The sequence below is a fragment of the Balaenoptera acutorostrata genome, chromosome 10 (assembly GCF_949987535.1).
Source record: "Balaenoptera acutorostrata chromosome 10, mBalAcu1.1, whole genome shotgun sequence".
Lineage (NCBI taxonomy): Eukaryota > Metazoa > Chordata > Mammalia > Artiodactyla > Balaenopteridae > Balaenoptera > Balaenoptera acutorostrata.
In genome coordinates, this window is record NC_080073.1 from 90,656,820 (window position 1) to 90,684,571 (window position 27,752).

General features: G+C 37.3%; 1 protein-coding gene across 4 annotated transcripts in view; it reads right to left on the reverse strand.

Annotated features, from left to right (window-relative positions):
* Positions 1–27,752, reverse strand: part of CDKAL1 (CDK5 regulatory subunit associated protein 1 like 1) — a 669,276-nt gene that overhangs the window by 155,170 nt on the left and 486,354 nt on the right. For all 4 annotated transcript variants that reach the window (XM_007197148.2, XM_057555487.1, XM_057555486.1 and 1 more), the window contains one exon: positions 24,465–24,645. In XM_007197148.2, the coding sequence (XP_007197210.2) occupies positions 24,465–24,645 (181 nt within the window). The remainder of the gene's footprint in view (positions 1–24,464; positions 24,646–27,752) is intronic.

Below are 27,752 nucleotides of genomic sequence, written 5' to 3' on the forward strand. Positions count from 1 at the left end.
TCTCGGGACTTGAAAGACATTGGTCTTTCCTAGCCTCTGCACTTGAACTTTAACATCGGTTCTTTCTGGGTCTTGAATCCGTCAGCTTTAGGATTAGAACTTATACCATTGGCCCTCTTGGTTCTCAAGCCTTTGGACTTGAACTGGAACTACTTATCGGCCCCCTGGGTCTCCAGCATGCTGGTTGCCCATCTTGGGACTTCTCAGCCTCCATATATGTGTGTGTGTGTGTGTGTGTGTGTGTGTGTGTGTGTGTGTGTGTGTGTGTGTGTGTGTGTGTGTGTGTCTACATACACATCCTGCTGGTTTTCTTTCTCTAAAGAACTCTAACACATATCTCCTTCAGAGAACAAGCTTCCCGTCTTCTGTCAGGGTAGGTGAAGGGATGTTACCTGGAAGCCTTAGTTGGGGAGGAAATAGAGAAATCTAACTGCTTCTTAAATAGTTGTTAAACAATCTTCTTCATTTTAGTCATCTCCCTTCCTGCCTCATTCTCCCTTCCAGAGGTGCCAGCCAATTCTTGGGCCACTTAAGAATTCTGTGGGGCTTCGCTGGTGGTCCAGTGGTTAAGACAACACGCTTCCACTACAGGGGGCACAGGTTCGATCCCTGGTTGGGGAAGTTCCGCATGCCATGAGGTGCGGCCAAAAAAAAAAAAAAAGAATTCTGTGGTATGCACTAAGTTGATTATCAGTTTGGATTTGGGCTTTTCCTCCCCACCAGGTAGGTATTTAGGTTTCCCTGGGGTGGTGAGGTTAGTTGTCAACTGTCTATCTCCTCGTCACAGCAACTTTGCTGTTGTTTCTTCTGTTTTCTTTATCCTTGTAGGTTAATAATGCCTGAAATAAAAATCTCTGTGCTGTAGTTTTAGTAGGATTTGGGACAGAATGAAATTATATCTGTCTTGAATTTTCTTTTCAAATTTGAAGCCAAACTTATCCTTTGAAAAATTTTTAGTACTCTTAAAAAAAAAACCCCTTAAACCACTTAGTGTACATATATACATGTAACTTATAAACTTCTTTTACAAAAGAATCAATGTAAAGAACATAGTAAATGATAATCTAACATTAGAATCCACTGTATAAAAGTGAAGAAGTTTTAGATAATGTTAGAAATTTTCTTTTTGCTTTTTTCTTGTTTATTTTTATTGTGTTTTTAATGGAGAAATACATCATGTTTTCAAAATAGTGCTTGAAAAATACAAGGAGTACATATACTGTAAAACAAAGCAAACTACAGTCATGAGATACTATGCATACCATATGAAAAAAATACCCTGATATTCAGGTAATGAAAACTAGAATTAAAAAGCTCCAACTTTCCAGCTTGGTAAAACAAGTACAGTTACACGAAACATTTAACAAACTAATTTTTCCCCAGTGTGTGAACAAAATGACAAGACTAAATTTGTGCCTGGCAGTTTCAGTGACACAATAGCTATTTGAAATACACACGTTCTGTACACGCTTCACCTGATTTGTATGTATTCTGTTTGTGTATCTTTTCTTTTTTTAATGAATTTATTTAATTAATTTATTTTGGGCTGTGTTGGGTCCTCATTGCTGTGCACGGGCTTTCTCTAGTTGTGGCGATCGGGGGCTACTCTTTGTTGTGGTGCACGGGCTTCTCACTGCAGTGGCTTCTCTTGTTGTGGAGCACGGGCTGTATATGCGTGGGCTCAGTAGTTGTTGCGCGTGGGCTCAAGAGCGCAGGCTCAGTAGTTGTGGCACACGGGCTTAGTTGCTCCGTAACATGTGGGATCTTCCTGGAGCAGGAATCAAACCCGTGTCCCCTGCATTGGCAGGCGGATTCTTTTTTTTTTTTTTTTTTTTTTAATTTATTTTTGGCTGTGTTGGGTCTTCATTTCTGTGCGAGGGCTTTCCCTAGTGTGGCAAGCGGGGGCCACTCTTCATCGCGCTGCGTGGGCCTCTCACTATCGCGGCCTCTCTTGTTGTGGAGCACAGGCTCCAGACGCGCAGGCTCAGTAGTTGTGGCACACGGGCCTAGTTACTCCATGGCATGTGGGATCTTCCCAGACCAGGGTTCGAACCTATGTCCCCTGCATTAGCAGGCAGATTCTCAACCACTGCGCCACCAGGGAAGCCCGGCAGGCGGATTCTTAACCACTGCGCCACCAGAGAAGTCCCTGTTTATGTTTCTTTAATACATACACTAGTAGCATTCTTTTGTTCTAGAGGCTGTGCATGAGTAAATAAATGCCATAATGCATAAGATCAGTCTCTACTGGCAAAGGGCATTTGAAAATTGCATGCTACAACTCTTTGTTTTTCCAAACACAACAGATTCTGTGTTCTCTGAAGACTGTGCTCAAAGAGAGAAGAAACTGTGTTCTGGTTATAAAAAAACAATCAAAGGTGTTACAGTTGTGCTTATTACCCTTTTGGTCTAGCTGGCACTTACAGACAGGCTTAACCTATAGTCTTAATATACATACTATTCCTTGTAGGACAGCCATAAAGGTAAGATGAAATGTCAATAAAATGCTTGGTGCAGTGTCTGCATATAGTAATCACGCAATAAATGATAGCTTGCAAACTTCTTAATTAGTCTTCCAATTAACCTAACTGTGACAGTTCAATAATATCACTTGTATTTATTATCTTATCTCAAGCTAAAGTGTAACAAATGTCTGTGTAGCTATAGTTACAAAATATATTAGACCCTCATAAATTTTCTTCATAAATGACTAGATATATATCTCCATAAAGTCAAAGAATGATGATGATTTTCACACTGGCATGGTGTACAGCAACATCGGAAAACAATGTTAGCTACTGTTTTCTAACCATTACTTCAGTTCACATAGAAATTTCAATTTCATCTGGTTGTATCCATGTTCAAAGGCAAAGAATTCCAGTGTCCTCAAATCTTACTTTACAGAATTAGTATTACATTTATGGCTTCTCCTGCTTCACGTCCCTTACCCTGGCTTATCAAGTTTGACATGATCTGACCCTTGTCCACCTCACCTACTTCATTTCCTACAAGCTTCCGCCTCACCCACGATACTTCAGCCACATCGCTCTCCTCTTTGTTTCCCACACCGTCCCTTTCAAAGGCTGTTGGGTGAGATATTCCCTCTGCCTAGAATCATCTTTCCTAGAATCTTGACAAGGCTGGCTGCCTATTCTGATCTGAATTCAGTTATCACCTCTGCAGAGGAGATAATTTTGTGGCCTTTGGATCACAAAGGATCCATCCAGCCATTACTGATTCTATTCATCTATTTTAATTTGCTACACACTCTCTGGTATTTTGCCAGCTTTTGCTTGCTGTTCTCCTCCCTGTGCACCGTGAGCGGAGTGTCCTGGCCACATTGTGCATCACTGCGGTGTCAGGCACATAGGAACCTAATACATACAGTGCTGAATGAATCGGGAGAAAAAGATCATAAAGGCAGTCCTCGTGATTACAAGTTAGGGCTGGCAAAAACCTTCAATCCCACACTTAAAAAATATGGGACACTTTGTGACCACCTAGAGGGGTGGGATAAGGGAGGGTGGGAGGGAGGGAGACGCAAGAGGGAGGAGATATGGGGATATATGTATATGTATAGCTGATTTACTTTGTTATACAGCAGAAACTAACACAACATTGTAAAGCGATTATACTCCAATAAAGATGTTCAAAAAAAAAAATACGGGAGAGTATTAAGTTTCAAGTCCTTATGCCTGGTTACTTGGGTCCCTTATATCAGACCTGAGTGCTTGACATGGGGTCTACCACGGAAGACTGGGCCTGAAAGCACAGTTTTTAAGGCATGGGAATTTTATCTTTTCTAAAAACCAGAAAACAGAAGTTTATTTTTAAATAATATTTAATCTTGTAAACTGTTCGTTTTCCAGGCCTTCAAGATTAAAAGATTACTAAGCATTGATAATTTTAACAGTTAAACAGGTGTTAAAAACAAGGCAACAGGCCCGAAATGGAGTAGTTTGTGCTAAGCCTCATGTCACCAAACCAAGACTTATTTATAGTTTCAGCTCTTCCAGAAATGGAATACTGAACCAGTGAATCAGAAATCACCTGATCAGAATTAGTGAGGTCATCTGCCTGATAGTCCCCTGCCATCCGTTGTAAGGAAAGTAACTTTGCAGTAACCAATCTGCCTTTTTGCCCAGTAAAACTTCCTTGATCCTGCTCTCTTCTGCCTATTAAAGTTCTTCATTCTGTAAGCTCCTCAGACCGCCTCTCAACCTGCTAGACTGGATGCTGCCCAATTCATGAATTACTGAATAAAGCCAACAAGATACTTAAATTTTACTCAGTTGAATTTTTTTAAACACAGGTTATTAAAAAAAATACCTATATTAAAATTTGTTTTCTTAAACTGAGATATTAACAAATGATTGGTTCTTCACCTTTTGTGGAATAGGATCCCTTTAAGAATCTAATGGGGACTTCCCTGGTGGCACAGTGGTTAAGAATCCGCCTGCCAATGCAGGGGACACAGGTTCGATCCCTGGTCCGGGATGATCCCACATGCCGCGGAGCAACTAAGGCTGTGCGCCACAACTACTGAGCCTGCACTCTACAGCCCATGAGCCACAATTACTGAGCCCACGTGCCACAACTACTGAAGCCCGCGTGCCTAGAGCCCATGCTCCGCTACAAGAGAAGCCACTGCGATGAGAAGCCTGCACACCACAATGAGAAGCCTGCGCACCGCAACAAAGAGTAGCCCCTGCTCTCCACAACTAGAGAAAGCCTGCGCACAGCAATGAAGACCCAACACAGCCAAAAATAAATAAATAAAATAAAGAAATTTATTAAAAAAAAAAAATCTAATGAAAGCCAATGAATTCCTCCTCCAGGAAAAAAAAAAATACTTATAGACTCTTTCACTGCTCCACACAACTTCAGTTGGTTTCCAGACCCTCTGAAGCCTATGGATGGACTAACCCAGGCCAAGAAACACCAGCACAATTCAAATTCCTCTAGAATCTCCTCGAGGTATGGGAATTTTAGAGCATTCACCTCACCACCTGCTGACCTCATAAAGAAGGCCAGTTTATCCTTTTCTTGCTTCATTATTTTAAAAAATCAAGGAAAGTTAATGCTATAATTTTAATTCCCAGAAGCATAATATATTGTAAGACTGCATAGTGTGTGATTCAGGATCCACAATGTAGAAGGTATTACTTAACACGCTTTATATCATTAATTTTCAAGACTCTTAGTAACACAGCTTCAGTTGCCAAAAAAAAAACAGTACTGGAGAGCCTAACATTAATGACAGAAATTAGTAAATGATGAAGGTATATATAGTTCCGAACTTTTAAACAAGTTATATTCTATAACTTTGTTTTTCAGTTGTTTGTTTGGAATCGGGTGGTACTTTTTTCATTATAAATGATGATTACATTCTGATAGAACTCCCATACCCCCCCAAACCCAAAACAGTAACAACAAAAAACATCTAACCAATTATTTAACCTGCAGATCATGTGCGTTGTTTCAATTACATTTAAATGTTATTTATAAACTGCTTCTATGAATTCTTTTCCAGTTTCAGGTCATATTGCACAAATCTTATAATGGTCTCTTTTTCGTTCTGTCTCAGATCTCTGTAAGTCCAGATTCTAGAAGTGCTGTACTATCTTTGTTCTTGACCTGTTTTTCTCTGCTAGGTTTTATATGAAGCATGTTCACTAACCAGATGTTCAAGTATGTTTTTCTCATGAATGAACCTGTTTATCTAAGTGTCTTTATGCAGCTTCTTCAGCAATTATGTGGTCAGTCTACATTTAATCTTTCATTCCATTCAACAATCATTCATTGTTGGTGCCTCCCATCTATGAGGAAATGTCCTACTGTGCACAGAAAGTAAACTGAGACAGGAGTAAGCCAGTCAGGTGACACAAATCACTGTGCACACTGGTCCTTATTACGGATGGCTTCAGGATATCTATATACTCCAAAAACATTGACCTTTTTGGGAAAACTGGCTTTTTTCTGGGAAGAATGCATATGTATATACATATATGCATGTATGTATGTGTAGTAAATATTATATATATGTGTGTATATATATGTGTGTGTGTGTGTGTGTATCATCAGATCCTCAAAAAATGTTAAAAACCACTGACCTAGAATTAGAGATAGATAAAATCTCCTATAAACTACTCATTTGGTGTCCATGGAAGCCAATATTCTTGACATGTTTGATGTTCTGAGAGGACCAGCTGAACACCAGATGGGAGGGGGTGGAAGACAGTTACACAGGGAGTGGTGTCCTTGCCTGTTCACGCCACTGGGCAAATCAAAAGACACGAAGTGAACCAGGCGCTCCCTCTTTAAGAGGCAGCTCAAAGCAGATCCTTTGGGAGTCTGAAGGCTCATTCCAGGTGGCTTCTCACGGTTTTAGTTATAACCCACATACAGTCCCTCTCCCTTGGAAGAGTTCTAATAAAGAACAGTCTTCCTCATCTCATCCTATTTCCAATGATGTCTGGCATCACTTGCTCAGTCTTTGATAGACTGAGCACATAATTTGCCCACAGTTTCATGCTGTTTATGCTACTCATGGTTTTGTTAGGCTTAAGTGCTGAAGAGAAAGAATCCACAAGACCTATGGAAGGATAAGTGGACAGATATGGTCAAGTTAAGTAACACCTTACTAATTCACAAGCAAGAGAGTCAGTAGGTCACAGAGATTCAGGACACCATCCTAATCGGTGATAGACATATAAATCTTTCCTGAAAAATATTTGTTTAGGACAATGACATCTAGATCTAGTAAGATAGTTAAGAATTAAAAATGAGAGACTATGATATTTTTTAACCTTTGTAAACTTCCTCCAAGTTTTCATTCTGTGTTTCTGTTTTCAACAGAGATCAGCAAAAAAGTCAAAGTGAAAAAGGAGTTTGGGCATAGCGATGAAGGTTTTAAACACTGGGTCTTATCTGAAGCTGGTCTGGGAGTGAAAGAAAACATGGCAACTGTTGGGAAGGCAAAGAGAGGTGCCTGGGATTCAATGCCAGATTCTGACCCTGAACACTTACAGACACGCCTTACGATAGCTAGAGCAGCACTGCGGTCTGCCTATGGCCGCTGTCCATTCACCCATTTGGGCCCTATTATCTATTCCATGGATGAAACACTGGGTAAATAATTTTACCATGTGAAGCCTCAGAGCACAGATTCCTACATCTTTAAGGTTGTCACGCTGGTTAAAGCATTTTGCCTTTAAATGAGTAAAAATTTGGCTCTAAAATTCTATACATTTAAAATAGAAATTGAGAATTCTGTATTTTAATTAAGTCAGAGCTTTATTTTAGGCACTGCTTTTCTTTCTCCCTTGCCACTATAATTTATTATTGATAGCATGGCTAGGAAGCAGAGTACAGAGCCAGAATGCCTGGTGTTAAATCCTAACTCCACCACTATCTGTGTGACTTTGAGTGAGTTACTTATACTCTTTGTGCCTCAGTTTCCTCAAATGTAAAATGGGGATAAGAACAGTCGCTACCCAGGGTTGTTGTGAAGATTAAATGCATCGATACACACAAAGCATCAAAAATGTACTTGGTACATGGTGAACATTATACAAGGTGTAAGCTGCCAGCATCCTCTACAAGCCATAGAGATTCTTCCTGTAAAGTCTCTCTTGTTCCTTCTTTTCTGTCTACTCCTAAATTCACCACCAACGCTTAGACCTCTGTCACCTCATGGCAACACTATTTCCTTACCCTCTCAATTCCTGCCTGCAGGCTTTCTCCATGTGGATGCCTCCTGCATATTCTTCCTAATTTCATCTTCCTACAATACTGCTGAAATTGCGTCACTCCTCTGCTCGAAAACATCCAAACAGCAGATGTTGCCTACGAAGTACAGATGATGTACCTCTTTTTTTTTTTTTCTGGCCACTCTGTGCAGCTTGCAGGATCTAAGTTCCCCACCCAGGGATCGAAACCGGGCCACGGCAGTGAAAGTGCCGAGTCCTACCCACTGGACCGCCGGGGAAGTCCCAGATGATGTGCTTCTGATGGCTCAGCTTGTGATCGTTATCTAGGTTCCCAGGGGCTAAGGTTGTGAGTCTGGGTGTGATTACAGAGTCAGAATTCCCTTGACTGGCCCCAATCCATCTTCTAAAAGGTCCTTCTCATGATTTACTATAAACCCTGCATTTTAGAAGAACTAAACTCACCTAAACTCATCATTTTCTAGAAACATCTTGTCCCTTACTTCTAATATCTTTCATAGAGTAAAAACCTCAGCTTAAAAGTTTCTGACAATGACCTTGATCATCACACTCACAAGCCTCTAAGTGTTAACAGCCTTTTGTATCACTCTTAGAGCAGTCAAGACACACTGCCCTGTAGTACTGCCATTTACACCATCTTTCTCTTCTCTCTGGATTACGCTATTTCAGAATAAGGAACGCCTAGGAATCATCTTGATACCTGGTGTAGCACCCAGCCCAGCTCCTGGCATATAGAAGCTTATCTGATACCAGATAGATTAATTAATGTTATCCTAACTGTAGCTTTAACTATAATTTTTAAAATAGCAGATCTGATTGCCAAAGTGATCAAGAGACTTAAATTACTCCCCAGAGCCATGTTTTTGGTCATCATGGGCACTATGCCTGCTATGGTTACACCACACTGATGAGAGGTGCCGGCAGAGAGCCTTCTTTCAGCTTCCAATCTGTCCCTGTTAACTCTGGCTGCTAACAGAAGATAAATCAAATTAAACTACTTCACAGTGGTCTTTAGGTTCTCTAATGGAATAGGATTCCAGGTACCTGACAAATTATCCATTTGGATAACCTTTCTAGACCTTTGAAGAACTCACTGATTTTCATTTTAATAGCATAAAGTGAACAAAAAGGGATGCTCCCTGGGGGTCTTGGGGCTCCTGGGCTCTCTAAGATTTAATATCAAATTAGTTGGGAAGAGATCCATCAATTACTGGATGTTGGAATTAACTCTGTAATGTCCCCAGTGATTTCAATCATATGTTTCTGGGCTTGCTTCCAAGTAGAATCAAGCATAACTTAATCCCACCAACTGGAATTTACATATAGGATTCTTCCTCCACATTTGATGTCCTAAAATAACAAGTTCAAATCACCCAGAAAGTAGTCTGAGAGGTCACTTTTTGACTTCACAGATAACGAAGGTCCAGAGGAAAGACAGTAAAGGAATACAGGGTACATGGAAAGTATTTCTGACTCCCACGGTATGACTTTGACACTGAGTAACAAGCCAATAGAGTGGTGAGTATCATAGCATTTCAGGAGAAATATGTCACTCATGACCTATGAATTCCCCCTAAATGTTAAAGATATTTCATCCATGAATTTTCCTAGCTCCTCTTGATCCACACAAGTTTTTGATCTGCACAGTTTTTGAGAATGAAAGTTCTACATGTACTTAATTGCTGTGTAAATATACAGGCACTTCAATGAAACAAATTTTCTGCCTTTCCAATTTCAGTTTCCCCTCTCTAACACTGCACACTTAATTTAAAGTATCTTGTTTAAGGACCTACTGTATAGCACAGGGAACTCTATACTCAATATTAAGTAACAACCTAAATGGGAAAAGAATTTGAAAAAGAATAGATACACATATAACTGAATCACTTTGCAGTACACCTGAAACTAACACAACATTGTTAATCAATGATACTCCAATATAAAATAAAAAGTTAAAAAAAATTTAAAAAATAAAGTATCTTGTTTGGGGGGAGGGATAAGTTAGTAATTTGGGATTAACAAACACACATACTACTATACATAAAATACATGAACAACAAAAATTTACTGTATAGCACAGGGAACTGTATTCAATATCTTGTGATAATCTATAATGGAAAATAATCTGAGAAAGAATACACACACATACACATAAAATTGAATCACTTCATTGTACACCTAAAACATTATAAATCAATTATACTTCACTAAAAAAAAGGGAAAAAATAAAGTATCTTGTTTAAAAATATTGTAGCCTAAGGATTAAAAACTGATAGGAAAAAAATCGAAAGATTTAGAATAGATTTAAACTAAGAAATGAAAAATCTTTTTTTTTAAAGAAATATTACCCAATTTTACAATAATTAATTAATTAATTATTGGCTGCTTTGGGTCTTCGTTGCTGCCTGCGGGCGTTCTCTCTAGTTGCGGTGAGCAGGGGCTACTCTTCGTTGTGGTGTGTGGACTTACTGCGATGGTTTCTCTTGTTGCGGAGCATGGGCTCTAGGCACGCAGGTTCAGTAGCTGTGGCTCGCGGGCTCTAGAGCGCAGGCTCAGTAGTTGTGGTGCACGGGCTTAGTTGCTCTGCGGCATGTGGGATGTTCCTGGACCAGAGCTTGAATCCGTGTCCCCTGCATTGGCAGGTGGATTCTTAACCACTGTGCCACCAGAGAAGTCCCCGAAATGAAAAATCTTTTAGACTACATAACTGTAGCAGTCCAAGCTATCATAAAGTTGAAAGTGGGAATTAAACCACTAAGATTTTTGAGTTTTCAAGGCCTGTTTTTTCTTCCTATCTTTGATCCTATTAAATACTTGAGAGTAAACATTCTTATGCTAAAAATAGATAAGTACACAGTGAAGAAACCAGACACCACCTTAACCATGTGATCGAAATTAACATCACCAATAAGGAGCAAAAAGACATCATGTGCCTCCAGATGTGACACTCTGAGAAGAACATAACATCATTTATTTAGTTTAACAGGGCCAAATATATAACATGAATTTAATCATGAGGAAAATTCAAACCCCAGTTGAGGGACATTTCATAAAATAACTGGCCAGTACTCTTAAAAATTGTCAATATGTCATGAAATATAAAGAAAATCTAATAAGAACCTGCTATATAAAAAAATAAATAAAATTTAAACAAAAAAAGGAAGTGAACATCTTTGAGGGGCCATTATTCTGCCTATTATGGGGACTTTTGGTGAGTTTTTTTTTTTTTTTTAATTTCAAGATTAATTCCAATTGATATTTAACTCTTTTTCTTTTCCAGAGGCTTTTCAAGTATAGACAATATGGTAAAATACTAAATAAATAAGAAAAAAAAAAGAAAGAAAGAAAATCCGAGGAACTGTCTTGATTAAAGAGGACTAAAGAGATTAAATATAAGATTCTGAACTGAGTCCCATATCAGAAAAACGACAGCTATGAAGGACACTGTTGGGATTCTTGACAAAATTGGAATCTGAACTGTAGATTAGGGAAAGTACAGTGTCAGTGTTAAATTTCCTGAATATGATAACAATATTGTGATTATATATAAGATCCTTGTTTTTAGGAAACACACACTAAATATTAAGGGGTAAAGGGGCATGATGTCTGTCTGTAATCTATTCTGAAATTGTTCAGGGGAAAAATCTATGTCTAAGTCTCTGTTTCTTGAGAGAAAGCAAATTCAGCAAAATGTTAAAAACACTGATAAATCTTGGTAAAGGGTATACTGGAGATATAATCTTATAACTTTTCTGTAAAGTTTAAAATCATTTTTAGGAAATAAAAAAAATTTCTAGGGCCTATAAATAAAAAAAATCACTGCTATGACAGAAAACAACTTTGGAAACCAACACTTTTTTGGTCAAAATGTTCTAAAATTATTTTGAATTTCTGGGATAAATACTTATTTTACTATTTACTATGTGTAAAATAGATAACTAATGAGAACCTACTGTATAGCTCAGGGAACTCTACTCAGTTTCTGTGGTGACCTAAATGGGAAGGAAATGCAAAAAAGAGGGGGTATATGTATAAGTATAGCTGATTCACTTTGCTGTACAGTAGAAACTAATACAACATTGTAAAGCAACTATAGTCCAATAAAAATTAATTATTAAAAAAAAAAAAAAAAAGAGCATGGAGCAAAGAGTCAAAGAATGGAGTTTAAGTCTCCAGCGTTTCACTTAGTAGTTATGTAACCTTAGGCGAGTTTACTTAACTTCTCTGAGCCTCAGCTAACTCATCTGTAAAGTAAAAAATAATACCAGATACCTGAAAGTATTGTTGGAAGAATAACACAGGACAAAGTACACGAAAAGCACAGACTATACGATTCTGGCATGTGTTACATTCAAACAATGGAAGTTTCTTTTCCCTGCCCTTTGAATCTTACATATCACTTCTATAAAGGTGCTTTATTATGAGTAGCAAAAATAAAGAATCAGGACATTCATCATAGATTATATGATCTCAGAACGTAATTAGTAGAGTACAGTTTTACCCATTTGAATGCTTATCTGGTTATATTTGATTTGTTAGTCCTTAATTATGAAATAAGCATGATTCTAAGAGGCAGGAGTTAGAAAAGAGTGTCATATTAAATTACCAAATACATTCTGTTGACCTAAATACACATTTAACATTAGCTCTAATACTTGGAACTACACTTATAAATCCCTTGGAAGGTTATAAATATGGAGTTATTAATGAACCATAGTTATCACAGAAAAAAATAAGGTCAAAAAATAAGATAGATCATAAGGTTCTTTATCTTTAGAAGTTACTCCAAAGTCTACTCAGTTCTAAACTTGTTATTAATAATAGGTAATAAAAAGTGAGTTCAAATTGAATATTACAATTTTAATAAATCAAGTTCATATAAAAGGCATAAAAGAATTATGTAGATCCTTCTAACTTTTCTGAAACTTATATAAAGCAAAGCATGTAATCATCACTGAAAAAGTCAGACTAAAATATAATAAAGATGACTTTGCAAAGGATAGAATTTATATTCCTTTATTTAATATAAATTCACTCAGTCCTTCTCAACCCTAATACCCACCACCATTCAGCATCTGAGAGAAAAACTTATACCCACATATCTTCCCACTGTTTTGGTGATTATAAATTCATAAAAGAAGCAGGATAAAAATAAATGCCAAAATGAAAGCAAGAAATTAAAATATCATAAGAAACAAGTTAAGTGCACTTTTTTTCTACAGAAGTTAAAAAAAAAAAAGATTTTCTGTAAGGTCACGATGAAGTACAAATTCAGACTGCTATTACTGAACTCAAGGCTCTCAAATCATATCTGACTCTTCATTGTCCTAAAGTTGGGTTATTTCAGAAAACTTGAAATACTAGGATTCCCAAGACAAACCCATGGTTCCAAAGTATAGCCATCCCTGATTTTTTCTTACAATGGCTTGTATTTAACAGAAGAGTCATAAGAAAGGGTTTCAGGTATCAACAAAAGTCTGTGCTTTTCCTATCTTTACCATCCGGAACAAAACATGGCTCCACCCTGGAATTACAGTCTACACGTGTCTAGTCCTGTGGGTCTGACTACATGAAAGCTGATTTATGTGATAATGGAATTCAGTTTGTTAATGTCACATCAGGACTTAATAAAAGTTAGGCAGATTTCTGTGGCAGGCAGGCAGGCAGGCAGGCAAGAGGTCAGAGGGCAGAAAATTAGGGGGAGTGGTGAGCATACACTGAGAGAAGGTTGGGATTTTCTGAAGAATGATTTAGGCTGAGAGGAATCAGGAGCAAGCTTTTCAAAAACAAAACAAAATGAAACAAAAAAGAAAAAAAGAAAATCCACCTGTGGCAGTAAAAATAAATAGTGGTCTCACTAGTGCTACCTCTTTCCTAGTTTTGGGAGTGAGAAGCCTAAAATGGATCTCATGGGCTAAAATCAAGGTGCTGGCAGTGCTGTGTTCCTTCTGGAGTGTCTAAGGGAGAATCTGTTCCTGGCCTTTTCCAGTTTCTAGAGGCCATGTGCATTTTTTAGCTCATGGTCCTGTCCTTGAACTTCAAAGCACATTATTCAGATCTCTGCTTGTGGCCTTACATCTCCCCACCTCTAATTTTAACATTCCTGCCTTCCTCTTACAAGAACCCTTGTGATTACACTGATCCCATCCAGATAATCCACAATAATTTCTCCATTTCAACTGCTTTAACTTAATCACATCTTCAAAGTCCTTTTAACTCTGTAAGGTAACATATTCACAGGTTTGGGGATTAGGGTATGGACATCTTTGGGGGCCAATTATTCTCTCTACCACAGCTGGTCTCATTGCCGCCATTTTGAGCTGTACAATCAACTAATTTAATTATTATGTTTAACATTCCTAGTTCACATTCAAGAAGAAGTCATTCAATTTATTGATTATACAAACAAAAAGTCATTGGATTCACAGTAAAGTAAAAGGTGAAAGAATAGGGAAATGCCGAAAACATATTTAGGCCGATGATCTAGAAAAATAAAGCACCTAAATTTTCTAAACATGGTTTGAAAGGTGGCCTTAAAACCAAATGATAGAGAATCAAACATTATTAAGAGTTTCAAGGGGCCTTAGAGATCATTCAATTCAATTCTCCATTTGTTAAACGAATACCATCTGTATAAAAACTCACACAAAGTAGGCTGTTCCCAACCACCTCTCTGGATTATAATCTAGCTCATACTTCCTAATGTTACTACAGTCATCATAAAAGGCTCTGTTAAGTGATCTGCTGAAATCTATTAAAAACAAAACTATGGTCAGGCTAAACACCCTACCAAAAGAGGAAATAAAAAGCGAAATGATATGTCCAGAAAAAAGAAGCTTAAAAGACCCACTGGAGGGCTTCCCCGGTGGCACAGTGGTTAAGAATCCAACTGCCAATGCAGGGGACATGGGTTCGAGCCCTGGTCTGGGAAGATTCCACATGCCATGGAGCAACTAAGCCCATGAGCCACAACTACTGAGCCTGCACTCTACAGCCCGCGAGCCACAACTACTGAGCCCATGCACCACAGCTACTGAAGCCTGCGTGCCTAGAGCCTGTGCTCCGGAACAAGAGAAGCCACCGCAATGAGAAACCCATGCACCCCAATAAAGAGTAGCCCCCGCTCACCGCAACTAGAGCAAGTCCACACGCAGCAACAAAGACCCAATGCAGCCAAAGACAAACAAAAATAAAATAAATTTTTAAAAAAAGACTCACTAGAAGAATCGAACACAATCGTGTAAGAATCCCAAAATATTCCTTCTGAAAAGAGAAGTCAAAATGAAAATAATCTTGAGAAAAGGGGCTTCCCTCGACATATGTTTGGAAATCAATTTAGAATAAAGTATAATGGACAATCTAGAGTATAAAAACTCTTGAAAATATTTTTACCTCTCCCCCAAGGAAAAACTTTAATTTGAAAATCAGAGACTGTGTAAATAATGTAATTATACTATCAAGTAAGGCAAAAATATCAGAATTCCTTCCATTAAGGCAACTTGATAGTCTCTAAAATACTGAGTTGTTAAACTTTAGATCATACTCAGAAACAACAAGCTTTTAAAAACATTTAGAGAAGGTAACAAAGCTCCTTCTATCTGCTTTATTTCTCTATTTTGCTTTTTTAAAGAATTCATAGGCAGCTAAATTTGGGAGAGCCATTATATGCCATTGTTCTTAAACCTGCATATGATTTAAGAACATTTCTTTTTTTTTTTTTTTTTTTAAAGGATTTTCTTATTTATTTATTTATTTATTTTATTTTATTATTTTTGGCTGTGTTGGGTCTTCGGTTCGTGCGAGGGCTTTCTCCAGTTGCGGCAAGCGGGGGCCACTCTTCATCGCGGTGCGGGGACCGCTCTTCATCGCGGTGCGCGGGCCTTTCTCTATCGCGGCCCCTCCCGTCACGGGGCACAGGCTCCAGACGCGCAGGCTCAGCAATTGTGGCTCACGGGCCCAGCTGCTCCGTGGCATGTGGGATCTTCCCAGACCAGGGCTCGAACCCGTGTCCCCTGCATTAGCAGGCAGATTCTCAACCACTGCGCCACCAGGGAAGCCCTAAGAACATTTCTTATTCAACATCTATTCCAAGCGCTCACCTGGCCTTGGTTTGAATACCTCCAGCAAAAATTCACTCCCTCATCACAGGGAAATCTAATGGGGACAGTTTCAGCAAAGCTGCCTGGATCGATCTCAAGGATGGCCCTCCAGGTGTCTCAGAAACATGCACCCACACTCCTCAGAGCTGAGGCAGGAAGCATCTACTGTGGCTTCGTTATCCCTAGGGTAAATGTTCTCGAAACTGCAGGTAAGTGAGTTATGATTCTTTTGTGCTAACATATATCTAAAGACATTATCTTAGTTCCAAGATGTAAGACAAGCAAGCAGGTGGATTTAATGTCACAATTTAACATTTTAAACCAATATGAAAATTCCAAAGCTACTCTCATCACCTAAAAATTATTTTTTCAAGTCACAGGCCTCTTAAAATAAAGATTTCATTACAACTTCATTATTTTTCATCAAAATTTTCTAAAAACAAAGTCTGGAATTGATAGCTAAGAATCAAATGACTTTTTAAACTTAAGTTACCTTTTCTAGGCAGACTAAGAACCTCAGCCATAATTTTAAAATACTAATAGAATTACTTAAGATTGATGAAGACTACTCAAGGAAGACTCAATGAAATAGAAATTTGTAAACATGCAAATTTGACCTTTCATCTAAAAGTCTAAGGTCACTCCCAATTAGCTTAAGTGATTCCACTATTAAATCTTATACATTAATAAGCTTACAAAAGCTAAGAAAAAAATTTTAGTCTATCCTGATCATGAAAATACATTGCCTAAGTTATTTTCATTATCAATTTAAGAGGGTTATACTTTTTTTTCAACAGGCAATAAAGCACTGACAAAAAATCTGCCCCTCCCACCTATGCAAATGCAAAACTCAACTGTATGGTGCTTTTATCCATTTGATGATTTAAATGATTAAAAAATATACAAAATTTAGTTCATTTATCAGAGCTCTACTATAAAGCATGAAAAGCACTGGGATTTACTTATATTAATACTAGGATTCATGTAAAAGTAGTTATGGGAAAGGGAAAAGTATACTGAAATTATTCATGTCATTTATCGGAGAAGAACATTTGGGGGGGTTGATTTTAGTGGAAATAAAATATACCTAAGAAAACAATATATTTTCACTAAGAGGCAGTCTAAAGACAGAATAAAAAGTGTTGTTTGAAAGTAACTGATATTGTGGTCTTCCTCCAATAAGGCGTTAGAGCCCATCTTCATTGTTGATTTTTTAGGCAAGGAAATGGGAAACAAATTAGATAAGAAAGAATGGATATCTATTTTGTAGCAGTGTTTTATTTTAGTGACGTCCAGTTGCTAAGCAGTTTCATAAAGTACCTACCTTAGGGTAGACAGTTGTTAATTTTTGATAAATTTAGGAAAACCAGGGAGATTCAATGCACATGATATATCCTCTCTTTGATGGCAGGTCATCAAAGAGTTTCATCATTAATACTTAATTCCTTTTATTTAAGATTCTGAATTTTATAAAGATGAAACTCTTCCAGGCTAGTTTTTACCTAGAGCATAATTACAGAAATTTAGAGAAGTGTGTGGATTGAGTTGTATCTCCCGCCAAAAAAGATATGTTGAAGTCCTAACCCCCATAATCTCAAAATGCAGCCTTATTCGGAAAGAGGGTTACTGCAGATGTAATGAGTTGAGTTGAGGAATAGGGTGGGTCCCTAATCTAATATGGCTGGGGCCCTTACAAGAAATAGCCACGTGAAGACAGAGACACACAGGGATACCATGTGACAATGAAGGCAGAAAATCAGCTACAGGCAAAAGAAAAAGAATAGCAGCAAACCACCCAAAGCTAGGAAGAGGCAAGGAAGGATTTTCCTACGTGGTCCAGAGGAAGCAGGGGCCTGCCTCTGGACTTCAGTATTCAGAACTGTCAGACAATAAATTTCTGTTGTTTTAAAATGAAATGAGCTATCAAACCATAGAAAGACATAGAGAAACCTTAAATGCACAGTACTAAGTGAAATAAGCCAATGTGAAAAGGATACAACACTCTAGGATTCCAACTATCTGACATTTTGGAAAAGGTAAAATTATGAATACAGTAAAAACAATCAGTGGTTCCCAGGTGTTAGGGGGTAGGGGAGGGATGAACAGGTAGAGCACAGAGAATTTTTAGAGAAGGGAAACTATTCTGTATGATACTATAATGGTAGATGCATGTTTTTACACATTTCCACAAATGCAAAGAATGTAGACTGAAATGTAAACTACTGACTTTGGGTGATAATGATGTGACACTGTAGGTTCATCGATGTAACCAACGTACCACACTCTGGTGTGCGATGTTGATATCAGGGGAAGTTGTATGTGTGTGTGGCAGAGTATATGGGAACTCTATGTACTTTCTACTCAATTTTGCTATGAACCTAAAACTGCTCTAAAATATAAAGTCTAAAAAAAAAAAAAAGGTTCTGCTATGCCAGGACTGGGTGACTGAAGTCTAAAAATGTAAGGAAGATGCTAAGGGGCTATGTTTAAAAGATAAAAGAGCAAAATAAAAAGCATCTGAACGCTGATTTTATGCAATGAGTTCTGCTTCTGGCTAAGGCAAACCAGCTTGTATCAGACCAATGATCTTGCCAAGAACAATTAGAAAAGGTGAATAAAATTTATAATATGTACTGTTTGAACATCAAAAAGCTACCAAGGCAGTGAGAACCTGAGGAACTAAGATCCTAGAGAGAAGCTCAATATTTGGATCTACTTTTCCCTTCTGGGTGTTTATTAATTTGTAAGCAGTGACTGGGAGACTGAGCAGCCAAGTAAAAGCTAAGAGGCTGAGAAACTGTGCAGAGCCTTAAGCCTTCTCATGATCCTGCAGAGACAAAAATTAGAGTTGAAGACCTGCCATAAAAAAAAGGCCCTGCTAACCACCACAGAATTTCAGCTGAGATCCTGAAGAGCTCCACTAAGGTGGTATGTTGGCTCAGGCTTTTTACCAGCTCACAAGAGTTGATTATGTGCATCTCTTCCCAATTTCATGTGCTGTTCAGTGACATCACATTGGTGATTTGAAACTGGCAAGAGTGGAAGTAAATACTATGGAAATCAGCAAAAGCTATAAATCAGAACCCATCCTGCTGAATGTCAGTTGTTAAAAACCAACACACCCCTGCCTGCCTTCAAAAAGTAAGGGCAAGCCAGAAATAACCCAATCCTCAGAAAGACTGAAAAATCGTTTGAAAAATCAATCTCAGGTCAATTCAAATAATCAGTCCTTATCTTAGAGTCTAGCAGAAGCAAAATTGAATACTCCCAGAGGAAGATACCTTACAGTCCAGACCCTATAGTTGTTTTTTTTTTAAAATAAACAATGGTAGTCATATAATAAAAATGATCAGGTATATGGAAAGAGAAGACAAATGATCAAAATCAAGAAGAAAAAGACAATACAAACAAACCAACATTAGATCCAGATATTGGAGAATTCAGTATGGGCTTTAAGGTAACTGATTAAATATGTTCAAAAAATATAGAGGAAAGTATGGGGAACTTCACTAGAACACTGGAATCTATAAAAAAAAGAATCAAATTGTAGTTCTAGAAGTAAAAAAATTAAAATGAGAAATTCCATATATGGGTTTGATGGCAGATTAAAAACAGATGAATAAAGGATTAGTAAACTAGAATAGCACTTCATAAATTTTAATGTACAGACAAATCATATGGAGACAAAGAATGACTGAGAAGGTCTGGGATGGGGTGGGGCCTGAGAGCCTGCATTTCCAGCAGCCCCAGGGGTGGGCAGTGGTGCTGCTTCTCTAGGGACCACACACGCTACTGCTGCTGTTCACCTTGCTATCCACTACTGTGAACAGCAAGAAACTAGAAAAGGGGTGAGGAGAGAACATCCAGAAACAGAAAGAGAACAAAGAAGGAAAAATATAGAAAAGGATCAATTAGACATTGGGGAACATAACGAAGATATCATAACATGTATAACTGAAATTCTAGAAGAGAAGAGAAAGAGAGAATGGAGCAGAAGAAATGCCTGAAGAGAGAATGGCTGACATTTTCCAAAGCTGACGAAAGAGGTCAGGGCAGAGTAAAGAAGCTCCAGGAATTCCAAGGAGGAAAAACACAAAGAAAAGTACTCAGCAGGGGGCTAAGGTAGAGAAGGTATCATATCATAAAGATCTGTTGATGTGATTTTTGTCTAATGGAATAAACTCCAGCGAAGTACAGGGAAGAGCCACAACGTTTTTGAGAAACTGCCTTCATGAACAAGGAAAAATGACTCAGAGGGCAGAACCAAGAAACCAAAGGGTAGAGCAAATAGCAAATTAACAGCCCCAGGAATTACATAGAGTATGTACCCTAATGAGGGGGTAAGGGATGAAGGAGTTTCTGGGGCCATCTTACAATTCCACTTAATACATTAGGTAATTCTAGGTATATTTAAGGGAAAATAATAGAAATACTATACAAACTCTTCCAGCAAAATGTAGAGGAAGGGATACTTCCCAACGCATTTTATGAGGCCAACATTACTCTGAAACCAAAATTAAGAAGACATCACAAGAAAACTACAGATCAAAATTTTCCGTGAACAAAGGTGTAAAAATTCTTCACAAAATTTGAGCAAACTAACTGAAATAACATATCAAAAATAATACATCATGACCAAGAGAAGTTTATCCCAGGAATGCAAGGTTGACTTAAATATTCAAAAGCCATTCAGTAGAATTCACAATATTAACAGACTTAACACCACAAACAAACCATATGATTATTTCAATAGATGAAAAGAAAGTGATAAAAGTTTAATTCTATTCATGATTAAAGCACGCATGCGCACACACAGACGTAATTTACCTAATTTACACACACACACACACACACACACACACACACACACACACACGGTAAATTAGGACTTAGAAAGGGACTTCCCTAATCCCCAAACTACAGTTAACTTTTATACTGAATGGTGAAATTCTGTAAACTCCACTCTTGAGTTAGGAAAGAAGAGAAAACTACCCAATTTTATTCAGTAGTGTACTGGAAGTTCCAGGCAATACAATAAGAAATAAAAGTTATGAGGATTGAAAAGGAAGAAGTAAAACTGCAACTATCCTCAGATAATACAATTGTATACACAGAAAAATTGGAAGAAAAAAAAATCCTACAGAAAAACTATTAGAATAAATAAATTCAGCAAAGTTGATGGGTGAAAGGTAAATGTGTTAAAATCAATTCTATTTCTAAATAGTAGTAACAATTAAAAATGATTAATAATATCAAGGGAATACACATGTATGGATAAAAATAATAAATGATATGCAAGGTTTGTATACAGAAAACTATAAAACATTACTGAGAGAAATTAAAGAAGATTAAAATAACTAACAGCTCTATTTTATTCAAAGATGAAAAACTTGATATTATTACAATGTCAATTTCCCCCAAATGATCTATAGAATCAATACAATATCAGTTAAAATTCCAGCAGGATTTTTTGGTGGAAGTTGACAAATTTAGAAAGTCAAAGGATCAAGAATAGTCAGGACAATTTTCAAGGAAAAAACATTTGGAATACTTATACTGCCAATATCAAGACTTATTACAAAGCTACAGTAATTAACTTTGTGATTTTGTGGAAAAATCAACAGACCAAAGGAACAGAATAAAGTTCCAGAACAGACCCACGTGTAGAGATAGTTGATTTATGATAAAGGTGACCAGGCAGAGCAGTGGGTAAAGGATGAGATATTCCATAAGTGGTGATGACTCAAATGGATATCCTTATATTTTTAAAAAAGTCTTGACCTCCGTACCTCATAATCTAAACAAAAATAAATTCCAGTTGGATTAAAGATCTAAAAGTAAAAGGCAAAATCATAAAATTTCTAAGAGTACCTTTTGCGGGGGAGGGTATCTTCATGACAATGTGGGGAAGGGAATCTTAAACAGGACCCAAAAAACACTAAAACAAGAAAAATATTGATAAATTCTACATAAAATTAAGAATGCTCTTCAAAAGGCACCATTAAAAGAGTGCAAAGACTGGTTACAGAATGGAAGGTACTTAAATTACCATGACCAACAATGGACTTCTACTCAGAAAACACAAATAATTCCTATAAATCAGAGGAAGGAACGGGGGAGGAAACAAACAAAACAGGTAAGCCAAGAGATAAAGGGGCACAGGTGTGAACAGGCACTTCATGAAAAAGTGTATCCAAATCTCCAATAAACATATAAAAGGTATTCAGTATCAATAGTTGACAGGGAGATATAAAAACCACAATTAGATTACATTACAGGACTTCCCTGGTGGCACAGTGGTTAAGAATCCGCCTGCCAATGCAGGGGACACGGGTTCAATCCCTGGTCTGGGAAGATCCCACATGCTGCGGAACAACTAAGCCCGTGCACCACAACTACTGAGCCCTTGTGCCACAACTACTGAAGCCCACGTGCCTAGAGCCCATGCTCCGCAACAAGAGAAACCACTGCAATGAGAAGCACATGCACCACAACGAAGAGTAGCTCCCGCTCGCCCCAACTAGAGAAAGCCCATGTGCGGCAACGAAGACCCAACATAGCCAAAAAAAAAAAGATTACATTACATTCCCATCAGAATGGTTACTAATAAAAACATAATGCCAACTGTTGGCAAGGATACAGAGTCACTAGCATTTTTAGATATACTGCTGCTGGAACTCTAAATTCAACTAGTTGGGAAAACTATTGGGCAGCATCTAGTAGAGGAGAGTAATTGTATTTCCTATGATCCAGCAATTACACTCCTAGCTAAACACCCAGCAGAAATGTTTATATACACGAGTCAAATAAAAGATACAAGCAGGAAAGCTGACAGCTGTATTAGTTGCAATACTAACAATGGAATGTTGAAAAGACCCAATTCTTCTTGATTCACATTAGGATGGACAAATTGTGATTTGCATAAATGGAATACTATACAGCAAAGAAAATGAATGAGATACAGCTACTAGCAAAAACAGACTACTCTCACCAACACAATGTCAAATTTAAAAACCCAACATTCAAACACTGATGAATTCTTTCATTTATATGAAGTTTAAAAACAGGTCAAACTAATATGTCAGAATGAGGGATAGTGGTTTCTGCTGGGAAATAGGAGAGGATAGTAAAGAGAAAGGCAGATGGGGACCTCTGGGGTACTGCTAATGTCCTATTTCTTGATCAGACTGAGGGTTACATGGAAGTATTCACTTTATGAAAATATACAGTTGTACACTTTTCTGCAGGTATTTTGAAGTTTAAAAACTTTTTTATTAAAGAAGTTTAAAAAAGAATGAATTAGACTATAAGGACAATAGAACAGTAGTTGTTAAGGAGCTGGGGATGGAGAGAGTAGATAACTACAAAAAAAGTAAAAGGGAGTTTGGCAGGGGGGGCCTGATGGAACTGTTCTGTATCTTGATTGTGGGACCAGTTACACTAGTGAATGCATTCATCAAAATTCAAAGAACTATATGCCGGAAAGAGGTAATTTTGCTGAATGCAAATTATACGTCAATAAAAATTGTAATTTAGATATAAAAAGTAATTAGTTCATTTGATTTCTTTTTATGTTTATGAAAAATTAATGGTAGCACACAATTTGTTTTAGTAATCAGAAACAAAGCAGAAAATTTTCAGTGAAAAAAATTCTACTTCCTCTTAAGGCTTACTAACATTTTTTCATCTTGGGCCAATGAATCTAGAAACTAAATGTTTGTTTGAGGTCACTAATTTCTGGTGCATTCTGGGAAACAGTTTGCCTTTACTGGCTCTCAAACTTTTTCACATTTATTTTAGGTCATCTTATTCTAATATATCTATGAACATGTAAGAAGGAAATTAAATTGAGGTTCACTGTGAAAGCAACACACATCCGAAATAGATAGACAGCATCATATCTATCCCATGGAAAAGTAGGAAAACCAGGGGACCCTCAGAAAGTAACAAATTATGAAAAGCATCTCTTAAGAAGCAGGGAAGGGCTTCCCTGGTGGCGCAGTGGTTGGGAGTCTGCCTGCCAATGCAGGGGACACGGGTTCGTGCCCCGGTCCGGGAAGATCCCACATGCCGCGGAGCGGCTAGGCCCGTGAGCCACAACTACTGAGCCTGCGCGTCTGGAGCTTGTTCTCCGCAACAAGAGAGGCCGCGACAGTGAGAGGCCCGCGCACCGCGATGAAGAGTGGCCCCCGCTCTCCGCAACTGGAGAAAGCCCTTGCACAGAAACTAAGACCCAACACATCCAAAAATAAATAAATAAATAAATTTATAAAAAAAAAAAAAAAGAAGCAGGGAAGCCTCCTTTGCTCACAGATATTTAAATTTTGCCTTATTGTGAAAGATCCAAGGCTTTATCCTATAAACAGTTAGTACTAGATATTAGTTTAAAAAATGTTCCCCGTGTCATCTGAACCTCACTCTTCAAGAGGAAAAAAAAAAGGTAATATTATAGTTGCCTAAGGTCATTTAATGTACCAAGGTCTCCCTGCCCCTGACCCCAACTGGGAACAAACATTCCGTATTTTGTAACTTAAGGGTTGGTTATACCATGAGCTAGTTGTGTTAAGGCAGGCAACACAGCTGCATTTTTATAGCTGTTGGCTAAATATAATACCTTACAAGAAAAGTATCTTACCACTTGAGCTGGAACTTGTTCCATTTTTGCAGCGGGAGTTCCTGGTCTTGGGTAAAATTGGTTAATAAAGAGACTTGGAAATTTGTACTCTTCAACAAGTTTCACTGTTTCTTGAAAATCTTCGTCTGTTTCTCCAGGAAAACCACAGATAATGTCTGTAGCAATAGTTATTCCAGGAACTCTAGAAAATAATAAAACAAAAATGTACAAAGTTGACTACAGTCCATAATTATTCTATTTCCTTGACATTTTAAATACCACTATTCCTTTAAAATTAAATTTTATTTTTAGGAAAGGGACATTTGCAAACAGTTTTAAAATGCCCTAAATACTAAAAGTTTATGGAAAACACGGCCCCCTATCATCCTCAGGAAATACCCATTTTAAAAAATTTCAGAGGTTTCTTCATCCTTCTATATTTTAATATTGATGCTTATTCTATTTCTAGACTTACTGACTATTAGGCAATATTTGCAGACTTCAATGAGGATTCAGCTCTTTAAACTACTCTATCCCTCCCCTCCCAACATAATCACTGCTCAATTTTTAGTTAAATTAATAGTGTTAATAGTATTTCCATTGGTATAAATGCTGAGATAGTGTTCACTTTCACAGCCAACTGGTATACTATTAATAAGTTTTCTTTTGCCATATTTAATTTTTCCTAGAGTTAATAATTGCCTCCTTTTTTAAAAAAAATTGCTTAATATTCTATGTACCTATGCAAATGTTTTCCAGAAGATCCATCAGTTCTATCAAAAACCAATACTACTTTCTAAACTCTCAATGTACTATATAATTTACCAGTTCCATTTTTCTCTCTGGAAATGCCACTCCTAACTTTCTTCAAGTATGTGTTGCTTTCATAATGAACCAGCTGTCATCCTTGAATGTGGTTCCTTGGTTTTCTTTTCAATCCCCCCCTTATTTTTTCTGGATCCTATGTCTTCCTAATTCTTGACTATTCTATTCTCCTTAATTCTGCTGGAGCATTCTTTCAGAAGCTTCATCAAAAAGAGTGGCAGGGAAATTTTGTTATTGTTTTAGCATCTCTGAACATGTCTTAACCCACACACAACTGACTGATAGTGTGGGGTGCATAGCTCTTCAAAATGAAAAGTATTACCCATCGGAATTTTGTATTGTTCCCTTTTTTTTTTTTAAGTTGGCAAGGTTGAGATGAGATGTCCAGATTCACTCTGATGCAAACTTCTTTACATGTGCCCCACTATCTTTTTGAAAGCTTTTAGGCTACTAATTTTTTTCAATGTTTTTAAATTTCATGATAATAGGTCTTGGATTAAGTATTTAAATATTTGTACAGGGTACAATCTGGAGACTCATGGTCTATAGGTCTAAGTTTATGCTATTTTTAAAATCATTTTTCTCTCTCTGCAACTCCTCTCCTTGGAATGTTGAAACTACAGGATTGACCCTCTAAGCTGCTCCACTATTATTTTCCATCTTGTGCTTTTGTTAAATTTTCTGAAAGATTTACCTGAGCTTATCTTCCAATGCTTCAATTGAAAAAATTAATTGTTTATCATATTTTAAATTTCTAAGAGCTCTTTCTCATTTTCCAGTTTTCCTTTTCACAGTTTACTGTTTTTTAGAGATGCAACATGTTTTCTTAACTCTTTGAGGATACCAATTACAGTTTATCCACAATCTTTCCTTTGCTCACTATAACTGTATCTATTTCCTCTGGGTTCTTGGATTTTGGTCCCTTTCATTCATGACTGAGACCTGCCATAATAAATAGTGACTCTTGCTGCCCTTTAATACTTAAGAATAAAGCACTAAAAGCTTTTCATCACAGTGACTGGGTAACAAGCTCCATTTGTTTTTCAATAGGTCCATATGTTAGCATCTTGGAAGTCATTTCTCTTTGGCCATTGAGTTTCTCCATAAGTATGCTACAATATTCCGTGTGAAAGAATGACAAATTTATTTTTATTTTTATTTTTTTTTAATTTTTTTTTTTAAAATTTATTTATTTATTTTTGGCTGTGTTGGGTCTTCGTTTCTGTGTGTGGGCTTTCTCTAGTTGTGGCAAGTGGGGGCCACTCTTCATCACGGTGCACGGGCCTCTCACTGTCGCGGCCTCTCTTGTTGCGGAGCACAGGCTCCGGACGCGCAGGCTCAGTAATTGTGGCTCACGGGCCTAGTTGCTCCGCGGCATGTGGGATCTTCCCAGACCAGGGCTCGAACCCGTGTCCCCTGCATTGGCAGGCAGATTCTCAACCACTGCGCCACCAGGGAAGCCCGACAAATTTATTTTTAAAAATATTTCTTTCTTGATTTCTGCTTAGTCTCACCCAGCTATTAACTTGGCTGAACTTTAATTAGTAAGGGAAGTTCCAAGGTCTGGAACTTTTCTATCTGATGCTAAATGGAAAATGAGACAATATACATACAGAAAAATCTAACAGTATATTTGGAAAAAAATTATTTAAAAAAATTTTATCATGTTATAAAATTTTTTTTTCTCTTTTAAGGATAATTATCAAAATTACTGCTGAAAACCATAAAAAATATACTTTTACAGTAAATTGTAAATAAAAAGACTATTTTCTAGACTAACTAAAGCATGTGAAATAGAATTATGTTAATATCTTCAATTAGCAATTTTTTACAGTTGACTTACAACTATTTCTGAACAAAAGAAATCCACACCTAAAAATAAAAGTAATGGATCACAGCAGAAGTGACAGAGAAGAGTCCATCTCCCCTAAGAAATCAGGGAAAAAAAAAAAAAATCTGAGAAATTGCCTGTGAAACACTGCAGTGACAAAGACAATTGGTTATTGTTCCAGGCTATGAATTGGAATGAACTTGGCACTAGATTACGGGGTATTCCCAAAGGAAAGTACCTTACTGATCCTCCCCCCCACCCCCACATCCTTCTTGATCCAATGTAGTTGAGTTCAATATTATGTAACACCTGCTTACTTTGGCCTTAAAGTCCATAGTGAAAAAGAAAAGACAAACCTTTACAGTAGTCATCATAAATGTTAAGGAAGGGGATGTTCAATGTATAAATATATTTGATAATCTACACAAAAAGGTGACCAATAACAGAGGTGGGGATAGGACACCATGAATTCGTGAAAGACCTAAGTTAGTATTTAAAAGTAAAAGCAGTTTAAGTTTCAAATTATATAAGAATATAAACTGATTACCCAAAAAATGTTTTCAAAGTAGAGACTACACTTTAATATTGAAGCTCATCTATACATTGATTTTGTATATGCAAATCATGCTACTTAGGTTCTTCAAAATAATTGG